At 44.2% G+C, this 12,858-nt stretch overlaps 1 protein-coding gene across 1 annotated transcript in view; it reads left to right on the forward strand.

The window, feature by feature from the left end:
- The first annotated feature begins 11,635 nt into the window (after window positions 1-11,635).
- The window catches only part of LOC124554761 (innexin inx1), a 28,804-nt gene continuing 27,581 nt past the window's right edge, over window positions 11,636-12,858 (forward strand). The window contains exon 1 of the mRNA XM_047128410.1: window positions 11,636-12,424. Coding sequence (XP_046984366.1) covers window positions 11,912-12,424 — 513 coding nt within the window. The 5' untranslated portion in view covers window positions 11,636-11,911. The remainder of the gene's footprint in view (window positions 12,425-12,858) is intronic.

Raw genomic sequence — 12,858 nt, forward strand, 5'->3', positions numbered from 1 at the left:
GCACCACTTTGTACAGAAACAAAATGTCGAACAAGTGAGTGACGACAATAACGCGTCATATCTCTATGAGTACGCTGACATACAGGGTTTAGGCAAAACAATGTGAATAGCTGTACTTACTTGGGAATGGCTTATTAATAAGGCGTTGGACCCCACTTTCCCGTAATACAGCTGCGATTCTTCTTGGAATACTGGCATATAATGGTTGTATAGTCTCCAGTGGAATTCATGCCTCTCTTCGATCAGAACCTCTTCTAGAGTCTGTGCTCCAACATCGCCCACAAGGGTTCGATAATGTTCAAGTATGGGAACTGTGCTGGCCAGGAAAGACGCTGAACTTCAGTTGCATGCTCCTCATACCACGCTTGTACTGTCCTGGCTGTGTGAATGGGTGCATTATCGTCGTGAAATATGGCATCATTGTTGGGGAACAACGTTTGAATCATGGGGTACACTTGATCACCTAAAATGTTGAAAACAATGATGGGACCAACAGAATACCAAGATATGGCTGCCCATACCACCACACCTTCACTTCCATGCTTAACCGTTGGAATCAAGCAGTCAGGACTGTAGGCTTCTTTTGGCATTCTGCAGACGTAAACCCAGCCAGATGTTGGAAATAATGAAAAAGTTGACTCGTCGGACCGTATGACGCGTTTCCACTGATCAGTCGGCCAGCATTTATGCTCTCGACACCATGCTTTACGTTTCTTTGCGTTGGTTGTCATCACTAATGGCTTCTATACAGCAGCTCGTCTACGAATATTCGCTTTATGGAGTTCTCGGCGAACAGTGTCGATAGATACGGCATCTCGAAGATGGCTAGTCAGCTCTAGAGTCGCTTTAGCCGCCGTAGTTCCGTGTTGTTTTGAAACAATTCGTGTTAGCGTACGGCGATCTCTATCATTTAGTTTTGATTTGCGCCTACTACTACGTTTACACAATGGTGTCTTTTCATGTTTTGCGTAGGCTGTCATGATTGTTGAAACAGTTGCTCTTGAAACATTCAATAAGTTGGCTGTCTTGGTTACTGATTCTCCAGCTAATCAGGCCCCCACAATCCGCCCCCTTTGGAACTCTGTTAGGTCTCCATTGCACGTCGACATCGACCTCTGAATGCAAATACGAGGTGTGTACTGCTCGTAAAAAAACTGCACTGATGTCTAGTCCGTACTGGACACGCACGGTCCAGCACGACACGTGCCTTACCTACGTTGTTGACCGTCAAACATAACCATCACATTACTACTACTGTTTACATTATTTTACCTATCTTCTCTAAGTGTTTCCTCAAATCTCGTTTTTGTGTAACAATCTTGTGAAAACGGATGAGACTGAAGTATAGAAAGATGTGGCAATCAATACATCTACCGATGAGCCAAAACATTATGACCACTGGCCACCGCGAGACTGAATGCTGTCCGGCCGGAGTGACCGAGCGGTTCTAGGCGCTTCAGTCTGGAACCGCGCGACCGCTTCGGTCGCAGGTTCGAATCCTGCCTCGGGCATGGATGTGTGTGATGTCCTTAGGTTAGTTAGGTTTAAGTGGTTCTAAGTTCTAGGGGACTGATGACCACAGATGTTAAGTCCTGTAGTGCTCAGAACTCCTGTAGTGCTCAGAGCCATTTGAACTGAATGCTGTCTCGTGACGCTGAGGGAGTGTTACGTGGTAAGGGAAGTATTAGAGCCGAGTAGAGACGAATGGGGAATCATTCTAGCGACGATAAATGGCGCAAATGGGGAAATACACTCACGTAAGCGGCTTTTACAAAGGCCAAATTGTTTTGGCACAGCATCTCGAAAACGGCGAAGCTAGTCGGCTGTTCACGTACTACTGTGTTCAGCATCTATAGAAAATGGATGAAGGATCAGGAAACCACGAGAATGCCACAAGAAGTTCGACGTCCATATCTCATGACAGAAAAGAGGGATCGAATGCTTGCACGTTCTCTAAATCCTCTGACATCGAAATAAGTGTCCAAGGAATAGAAAAGCAACTGAAATCACTCAACAGAGGAAAGTCCACTGGACCTGACGGGATACCAATTTGATTCTATACAGAGTACGCGAAAGAACTTGTCCCCCTTCTAATAGCCGTGTACCGCAAGTCTCTAGAGGAATGGAAGGCTCCAAATGACTGGAAAAGAGCACAGGTAATCCCAGCCTTCAAGGAGAGTCGTCGAGCAGATGCGCAAAACTATAGACTTATATCTCTGACATCGATCTGTTGTAGAATTTTAGAAAATGTTTTTTGCTCGCGTATCATGTCATTTCTGGAAACCCAGAATCTACTCTGTAGGAATCAACATGGATTCCGGAAACAGCGATCGTGTGAGACCCAACTCGCTTTATTTGTTCATGAGACCCAGAAAATATTAGATACAGGCTCCCAGGTAGATGCCATTTTCCTCGACTTCCGGAACGCGTTCGATACAGTTCCGCACTGTCGCCTGATAAACAAAGTAAGAACCAACGGAATATCAGACCAGCTGTGTGGCTGGATTGAAGAGTTTTTAGCAAACAGAACACAGCATGTTGTTCTCAATGGAGAGACGTCTACAGACGTTAAAGTAACCTCTGGCGTGCCACAGGGGAGTGTTATGGGACCATTACTTTTCACAATATATATATATATATATATATATATATATATATATATATATATATATATATATATATATGACCTACCATATAGCGTCGGAAGTTCCATGCGGCTTTTCGCGGATGATGATATAGTATACAGATAAGTTGCAGCATTAGAAAATTGCAGCGAAATGCAGGAAGATCTGCAGCGGATAGGCACTTGGTGCAGGGTGTGGCAACTGACCCTTAACATAGACAAATGTAATGTATTGCGAGTACATAGAAAGAAGGATCCTTTATTGTATGATTATATGATAGCGGAACAAACACTGGTAGCAGTTACTTCTGTAAAATATCTGGGAGGATGCGTGCGGAACGATTTGAAGTGGAATGATCATATAAAATTAATTGTTGGTAAGGTGGGTGCCAGGTTGAGATTCATTGGGAGAGTCCTTAGAAAATGTAGTCCATCAACAAAGGAAAAAAAATGGTTCAAATAGCTCTGAGCACTATGGGACTCAACTGCTGAGGTCATTAGTCCCCTAGAACTTAGAACTAGTTAAACCTAACTAACCTAAGGACATCACAAACATCCATGTCCGAGGCAGGATTCGAACCTGCGACCGTAGCGGTCGTGCGGTTCCAGACTGCAGCGCCTTTAACCGCACGGCCACTTCGGCCGGCATCAACAAAGGAGGTGGCTTACAAAACACTTGTTCGAACTATACTTGAGTATTGCTCATCAGTGTGGGATTCGTAACAGGTCGGGTTGACAGAGGAGATAGAGGAGGTCCAAAGAAGAACGGCGAGTTTCGTCACAGGGTTATTTGGTAAGCGTGATAGCGTTACGGAGATGTTTAGCAAACTCAACTGGCAGACTCTGCAAGAGAGGCGCTCTGCATCGCGGTGGAGCTTGCTGTCCAGGTTTCGAGAGGGTGCGTTTCTGGATGAGGTATCGAATATATTGCTTCCCCCTACTTATACCTCCGAGGAGATCACGAATGTAAAATTAGAGAGATTCGAGTGCGCACGGAGGCTTTCCGGCAGTCGTTCTTCCCGCGAACCATACGCGACTGGAACAGGAAAGGGAGGTAATGACAGTGGCACGTAAAGTGCCCTCCGCCACACACCGCTGGGTGGCTTGCGGAGTATAAATGTAGATGTGGCTGATCTGACGACAGATTACGATGCTGGCAGAGACACACGTGCTTTGGAGTACAATGTTCAGCGCACATTGTTGAACATAGTGTTCCACTGCAGAAGGGCCTCTACGTGTTCCAGCTGTTGATCCAACAGCATCGTCAGTTACAATTGTAGTGCGTGCGGGATCACCGAGATCCGACAGCGGATCAGTGGAATCGTGTCGCCTGGTGTCACGAACCACGTTTCTTCTTAAACCAGGTCGATGGTCGTGTTCGGATACGCCGTCATCCAGCGAACGGCTGCTCTTAAGATGCACCGCGCCACGGACGCAGGCCGGTGGGAGCTGTATTATGTTGTGAGGGACATTCGTCTGGGCTTCCATGGGACCTGCAGTAGTAATCGAAGGCACTATGACAGCTGCGGATTACATTAATATTATTAGGGACCACCGGTTAACCCCTTATGCTTGATATCTTCATCAAAATCGATGGCATCTTCCAGCAAAGTGACTTTCTGTGTCACAAGGACAAAATCGTACTGCAGTGGTTTAAGGAGAATGATAGGAAACTCACGTGATGTCTTGGCCAGAAAATTCGACTTGTCTGAATCAGATGAAACACATCTGGGACCCCATCGGGCGCCAGCTCCGTGCCCACAAACAACTCGCCCGTAGAACACGGGGATTGTGTGACCTCTGCGTAGGCATCTGGTACCAAAAACCTCTGGAAACCTACCAAGTGCATTTCGGATCTGTGGCACGCAGAATTACTAATGTAATGCGTTCCACTGCTGGATGAACGCGCTACTACACTACTTGCCATTAAAATTGCTACACCACGAAGATGACGTGCTATACACGCGGAATTTAACCGACAGGAAGAACATGCTGTGATATGCAAATGATTAGCTTTTCAGAGCATTCACACAAGGTTGGCGCCGATGGTGACTCCTACAACGTGTTGACATGAGGAAAGTTTCCGACCGATTTCTCATACACAAACAGCAGTTGACCGGCGTTGCCTGGTGAAACGTTGTTGTGACGCCTCGTGTAAGGAGGAGAAATGCGTGCCATCACGTTTCCGACTTTGATAAGGGTCGGGTAGTAGCCTATCGCGATTGCTGTTTATCGTATCGCGACATTTCTGCTGGCGTTGGTCGAGAGCCAATGACAGAATATGGAACCGGTGGGTTCGGGAGGGTAATACGAAACGCCGTGCTGGATCCCAACGGCCTCGTATCAGTAGCAGTCGAGATGACAGTCATCCGCATGGCTGTAACGGATCGTGCAGCCACGTCTCGATCCCTGAGTCAACACATGGGGACGTTTGGAAGACAACAACCATCTGTACGAACAGTTCGACGACGTTTGCACCAACATGGACTATCAGCTCGGAGACCATGGCTGCGGTTACCCTTGACGCTGCATCTCAGACAGGAGCGCCTGCGATGGTGTACTCAACGACGAACCTGGGTGCACGAATGGCAAAACGTCATTTTTTCGGATGAATCCAGGTTCTGTTTACGGCATCATGATGGTCGCATCCGTGTTTGGCGACATCGCGGTGAACGCACTTTGGAAGCGCGTATTCGTCATCGCCATACTGGCGCATCACCCAGCGTGATTGTATGGGGTGCCATTGGTTACACGTCTCGGTCACCTCTTGTTCGCATTGACGGCACTTTGAACAGTGGATGTTACGTTTCTGATGTGTTACGACCCGTAGCTCTACCCTTCATTCGATCCCTGCGAAACCCTACAGTTCAGAAGGATAATGCACGACCGCATGTCGCAGGTCCTGTACGGGCCTTTCTGGATACAGAAAATGTTCGACTGCTGCGCTGGCCTACGCATTCTCCAGATCTCTCACCAACTGAAAACGTTTGGTGAATGGTGGCCGAGCAACTGGCTTGTCACAATACGCCAGTCACTAGTCTTGATGAACTGTGGTATCGTGTTAAAGCTGCATGGGCACCTGTACCTGTACACGCCATCCAAGCTCTGTTTGACACAATGCCCAGGCGTATCAAGGTCGTTATTACGGCCAGAGGTGGTTGTTCCGAGTACTGATTTCTCAGGATCAATGCACCCAAATTGCGTGAAAATGTAATCACATGTCAGTTGTAATATAATATATTTGTCCAATGTATGCGCGTTTATCATCTGCATTTCTCCTTGGTGTAGCAATTTTAATGGCCAGTAGTGTAAGTAGGCGGCCATAATATTTTGGCTCACCAATGTATAAATACAGCAGAAAACGGAAACACGCCAAAGATGCAGAACTGGACTGAAAGCATAAGTACGAGACGCGCACAATCACCACTCTCACGAATAAATATTTTCCAAATTAACAAGTCCTTTAAGCAAATTCTTCCGACTACTTTGCAGATGACATGCTGTCGAGCAATAAAAGGCATAAAAACAAGCCGACCTGTATAAATTCACTTTCACAAGTAACGTAGTTTCAGACAGAAATCGAGACCCACAGGTGATGACACTAGGTGTCGAAAACATGTTTGGGTAAACACTCGTAGTAAAAGAAATACAGAAGTCGGTTTTTAAAAATTTGATTTTAATTCGCAAACACGGCAAAAACATCAACAGGAGCTTCGTAGCCCAGCAATAGTGTTGTTGGGTGCGGTGCTAACGACGCGTAGCTCTGGTACTGCGTCAAGGGGAACCATCATAGCGGTCGCCGTGCTGAGTCCCTGATGATCCAGTTGTCGTCGCACTGCCCGTACGCGTACTTATCTTGCTGTAAACTAACCCATTTCCTGACTAAAGTTACCAAGTACTACCCGTGCGCGTATTTTACACGTTAAACGAAATGGTTGGTAGTACCGGCGACTGTTAACGGTGGACGGCAGTCAAAACGACGAAAGGAACGAAAGAGAAAGAAGTAAAAAAAGGAACCGTTATCGAAGTGGCCAGAAAAGGTTAGTAACAAAACTGTTCATATTTGTAGGTTACGTGTGTCATTTGTACGGTTTGGGAAGTCTGCAAAACGGCCTAGAGAGCGGTGTGCAGACTACATGTCCCTTTTTGCCACATCCGCACGACGCAGTAAGGCAAAGGATAACACAGCGGCTGCTAGGCATCAACAGGGCGTTTGCGGCATGGCCAGGAGCTTGTTTGTATCGTCTGTGCAGAGCATTCGTATAAAAAATAGATCCAGTGAGAAATGAAGGAACAGAATTTCTGAGACAAGATATACCAGTGAGAGCTGATGGTAAAGCATTGAAGCCGGGAGGAATTAGTGCTATGGTTGCGATATAATTCTTTTGGTGTAGTTCGGTTACAAGATAGATCACACAAATCTAAAGGCTGTGAATACAACCAAGTACTTAGGGATTACATTTATGACTAACTTAAATTGGAACGGTCACGCAGATAATTTTGCGGGGAAAGCGAATCGAAAACTGCGATTTATCGACAGAACACTTGGACAAGAACTACACAAGAACTCATAAAAGAAATTCTGACAGACACAAAAGCAAGAGTGAGATTCAGAGGAGAACTGTCAGAAGAATTGGAGATCACGACTGGTGTTAAACAGGGAGATGGATTGTCACCATTGTTATTCAATATAGCACTGGACGAAGTGATCAGGCAATGGAGAGCAATAAACGAGGAAATGGGAATACCAAAGACCAATGTGGGGGACAAAAAGGACAACAGGGCTCAAGTGGACTGCCTAGCCTTTGCAGATGACATAGCAATAGTAAGTGACACGGAAGAAGACGCAAAGACAAAACTCGACAACTTAAGTAAGGTGGCCAGAAAGGTGGGACTGAGGATCGCCTATAACAAGACAAAGACATTAAATACCACTGCAGACTGGGAAAGACCGGAAGGCACTGTGCAAATGGTTGGCTGGTTCAAATGGCTCTGAGCACTATGGGACTCAACTGCTGAGGTCATTAGTCCCCTAGAACTTAGAACGAATTAAACCTAACTAACCTAAGGACATCACAAACATCCATGCCCGAGGCAGGATTCGAACCTGCGACCTTAGCGTGTGCAAATGGTGGTCAAATTTAAATACCTGGGAGAATTTATAACAGGAAGGAACAGGAGCAAGGAGGGAATAACAGAGAGGGTGAAGAAGATGAGGTCAGCCTTCTGCATGACGAAAGAGATATACAATAAACAGAATATATCCACAGAGGCAAAATTAAGCCACTACAAGGCAACGGTGAGGAATGCAGTATTATATGCTGCTGAGACGATGACACTAGGAAGAAATGGGGCAGAACAACTAGAGAAAGAAGAGATAAAAATACTGAGAAAAATACTAGGTCCCAAAGGAGGTGGAGAGAGGTGGATGCGAAGACCTAGGGAAGAATTGTACCGGCACATGAGAACAATATCCGGGGAAATCAGACTCAAAAGGGCAAGGTGCTGGACATGTGGTTAGGATGAGTATGGACAGAATGACGAAGAGAGTGTGGTAAACAACAGGGAGGACAAGGGGATTGACAGGACCCAAGTGGGTTGTTGAACTTCGGAAGGACTGGTTGGAATTGGTGATCAAGGTTGAAGGAAAGGAAAATTGGAGGAACAAATATACATCGCCCAATATGCCGGAGATCAATGACAGAAAAGAATACAGGAAAAGATTAGAGTGTCACCACTGGAGCCAACAGGAGAAACGGACACTGAAGATCTCGGAAGAATAGCGGGAGAGAAGAAGAGCAAGAATGAAGAGGTTCTGGGAGAAGAAGAGGAAAATGCAGTCCAAGAAGGGGTTACTCGTGGCCCTACAGAGGGCGTAACGCAAGAAGAAGAAGAACACTTGGAGGATGCAACAGGTCTGCTAAAGAGATTGCCTACACTATACTTGTCCTTCCTCTTGCGGATTATTGTTGGGCGATGTAGGATCCACACCAGACAGGACTGACGGAGGACATCGAAAACGTTTAAAGATGGACAGCTCGTTTTGTACTATAGCGAAAGCGGAGAGTACCACAGGTATGATACGCGTCATTAAAACAAAGGCGTTTTTCATAGCAGCAGGCTCTCCTCGTGAAATTTCAATCACCAATTTTTTCCTCCGAAATGTTTTGTTTGTGCCCATCTGCGTAAGGAGAAGGAGCATCATAACAAAATAAGAGAACTCAGAGCTCGCACGGAAATATTTAAGAGTTCGTTTTTCCCGCACTCTGGGCGAGAGTGGAATGTAAGAGAAATAGCTTGAAGGTAGTTCGATGAAGCCTCTGCCAAGCATCGTGTTGTGAACTGCAGAGTAATAATGTAAATGTATGTGAAATTATCGTTCTCTTCGTCCATCAAAGTTCGACACCTAATCCATTTCTTTATGCATAAACCTAACTGTTCATCTAATTAAAGTTGGTTCTGATGTAACACAACACATATTTCTAGCAACACCATTAAATGCTTAAAATGACCCGTCTCGTTTCATTCTAATAAGTTTACTTTCGCTTTTGATTTCATTTTTGGAAATTATGCCTGACATTACAAACATTATCAAGAATCAGGACTACCTTTTGTTCGCAGTGAGATAATATGTTTCCTGGGAGGTTTCTTAAACCAGCTACCCCACCTCGCCAGATACAAGACGGCTCCTCTAAATTTTGACATGTTTTGCAAAGAGCCTAGCTATGTACCAAGATAGCATTTCGTCGTCTGCTAGTCCATCACAAGCAGGGTGCGCGGTGTTGAATTGAGAAATGAGGGGAAACTGCACCAGTTGTCGCAGCTCAGCTTCCAGCGCACTGTCCCTGCTTGTCCTAGCTGACATTCTGGGAGCAACATGGGTCCTAATTTGTGCTCGTCAGTGACGTCATCGCGTGACTACAGCACTTAGTAAGTCCGAACGACGCTTTCAACAACAGTGCATTGTTTCAGCAAGTCAAACACACGTTTTGGTCTCGCCCTTTTCATGATCAGTGTGTCGTTCATACTCATTCCACTCTTTCTATAGAATTTAAATCAGGAAACTATAGCGCAGTGGTGTAACTAGGGTAACTGGCGTCTGGGGAGACTTTTCAGTCTCCTTGCTGCCTCTGCTCCATCCCTCTTTTAAAGAGCCCGCATATGCTATCAAATTCAACTGTTAGTCTCCTATATTTGATTGGGTCAATAATGTAAAATCACAATGTACGTGTTTTTCATTATTTGGTGCGAAAGTAATTTTAAGTCTGGAACTCTTTAGTTTCTTGTTTCGACAAGAAGTCACCAAACTTCTAAATCAGAACTCAAACTATCGGAACAGTCTTAACTTATACGGTGTTACAAAAATGGAACGAGGAGGTGACGAATAATAAAATGTTGTTATAGTTTGGCTGTTACTAATCGTTAATTAGTTCTTGCATTCCTTGGAAATCTTAATATTTAACGTTATATTCTTACTGAAAGAAAACAGTCCTAATATTAAATTAAAAAAAAACTGCATAGCGTTCTTACACACAGAAAATACAGCGAAAACTGAAGTTTAACACAAAAGCAGTTTTTCCGTTGCTTGGTAATTGTCTTTTTTACCTTACAGTTTGTGAGAACTTGCTACACCTTCACCATATTCCTAGGCTTCACGGGAATAAACATTTCAACTGTACGGAAAAGGACACGTCACTCATTTTAATGACATTTCACTCTTTAAAAGTATTAGTCTTATTTCTAGAATTTGGAGATATCTTCATATCAGTTTTTTTCTAACAAACGCAATAAGACAATGTAATAAACATGACTGCCCCTTTGCTGCAACGAACGGTTGAATTACATTTGATTTACAAGAACAAAATAAAAATGGAGATTTTAAACACTTAGTAACTGAGAACAGGAAACAATCGTTTTTTTACCCTGGAGAGGTAAGTCTTCTGCAGCTGCAAGATGATATCCATGGAGTAGTCGCGCGCATTTTGTTCACAGTATCAGAATAATTTGTCTTGAAGTAACTTTCCAAGCCGGAAAGGAAGGAAGGAAAATTAGTGTTTAACGTCCCATCAGCAACGACGTCGTTTGAGTTAAATTGCTATCTCGGAAAGGGAAAGGATAGATAGCTTGGGTAATTGGCATAACACTTTTTGTACACTGGAATCTGACGGCTGTTTATCATATCACTGTGTTTGGTGCCCCGTGCATTCTCTTGTTGAAAGTTGTTCACGCATTCTATTTGCCATAAAAAATAAAATTTGCAGGGTTCGATTAGCATCCAGACTAACTTCAAGAGTAAATATATTTATATGTTCGAATAATTAAAATTACTATGTTATTATGACATGCACGAAGAGCTACTCTCAGGGAAATCACAAAGCTCTTGTATTTGGTTAACCAGGCCAAAACAGGAGCCCTCATACTCCCACTTACGAATCAAGTTTTTGATAAGTAAAAAGCGGACTGGTTTTACAGTGTGATGATGGTCCTGGCGAGTGTGACTTCCGCACATATATTTCACAGAAAAGTTTGTTTGGATACCACAGAGCTTCATTTCAATCCTAAACACGATCTTACTGGAAGTGCTAGTATATTGATATAACTAGCAAAACGAATCAGGACCGCGTTTATAAACCTTTTTTTAGCAACATTGCGAAATGTTTAACTGGTATCACATCTCAAACATTACGCCGCGTTTGAGGGTTGCACACACGTGAGTTCGAATCGTCGCGCCAAAATGAGTAAACAATAACAAACCACCCCAGCTGACGCGGAAGTCGCCTTGTCCAACACGTGCACGCAACGTCATTCATCAACAACGCAACAAAACAAAACATAATTCGGTACTGTTAACAGGTGACTTTTTTGAGAAGTGATGGTACAGTTTTACAGCACAGGCAACGGTATGAGTTACGGAAAAGCTGTAGCATTCTCCATGTGATTTGTGCGGCGCCTGGCGCGAGGCTAGCGAGTAGAATGGATCCCGCGGAGTGGGGAGGGTAGTGGTGGCGACCGCTTCACGCAGTAACTGGAATCACTACGAGAAGAAAGCGTGTGGCGCTCGGTGTAGCGTCCAGTTGCAAGCGTGTAGTGTGGTGGCAGTGTGTGCGTTTTCGCTTGTGTGTCGAACAGCATTCGCGGATGTAAATATCGCCTACACGGGGAAAAGAGCTTGTTACAGTTCTGCAGACCAACGGAAATGCTAAAAATTTTGTGTATTATCAGGAACTGCTGAGAAGAAATTAATTCAGGGGTTGTTTTCTGACGCCATCTTGATCGTGTGCTGTCAACATGTATAAATTATTGGGAGGGCTGAAGGAATACCTGAAGTGGCAGGACATCGTTACTGATAATGCCATTTTCAGACTTCATAACTTGTTCACCACAGTTTTGCTACTGACATGTTCTCTCATTATTACGGCCACGCAGTATGTTGGCAACCCCATACATTGCATTGTAAATGGATTACCAGTCAGGCCAATAAACACGTATTGTTGGATTACATCAACGTTTACGATGCCGGATGCTTTCCTAAGACAAGTGGGCAGTGAAGTGGCACATCCGGGAGTCGCAAACGACTTCGGCGACGAAGATGCCAAGAAGTATTACACTTACTATCAGTGGGTGTGTTTCGTGCTTTTCTTTCAAGCTATGTTATGCTATACTCCGAAGTGGATATGGGACAGCATCGAAGGAGGATTGTTAAGAACTCTGATCATGGGTTTAAATCGTGGACTGTGCCAAGATGACGAGAAATGTATGAAGAAGAAGGCCTTAATTGAATATCTGTTACGTCATATCAAGGTTGGTGCTGTTTAATGTAAATGTCTAAATTTCTTGACTCATTGTTGCTGAAGCACTGTTGCAACGTTCATTTGTTTCGATAGGAAACGTAATCGCAACATCAAAACATGTGAGAAGCGGTACCGTAATTTGATTATGTAACAACTTGCTGTATAGTTAAAATGATAGGTAGATGATTTGATAACCCGTTTTTTATAGTCATGTCCCATCTAAACAATACATAAATTAAACAGAAATGCCTTGACTGTCAGATAGTAACAGGCAAATTGAGATAACTACCTTTCCAACGTTCTACCTGGTTCTGTAATAAATATGATACTATTGACAGCTGCGCTCAGAGCGGAAACTAACACGCGCTACTGTACCCTATGAATGGAAGACAAAGTTGTTGAGACAATCATTTGTGTTTGCGTTGACATTAATCTCAGATAATC

The sequence above is a fragment of the Schistocerca americana genome, chromosome X (genome assembly GCF_021461395.2).
Source record: "Schistocerca americana isolate TAMUIC-IGC-003095 chromosome X, iqSchAmer2.1, whole genome shotgun sequence".
In the NCBI taxonomy this organism is placed as follows: Eukaryota; Metazoa; Arthropoda; class Insecta; order Orthoptera; family Acrididae; genus Schistocerca; species Schistocerca americana.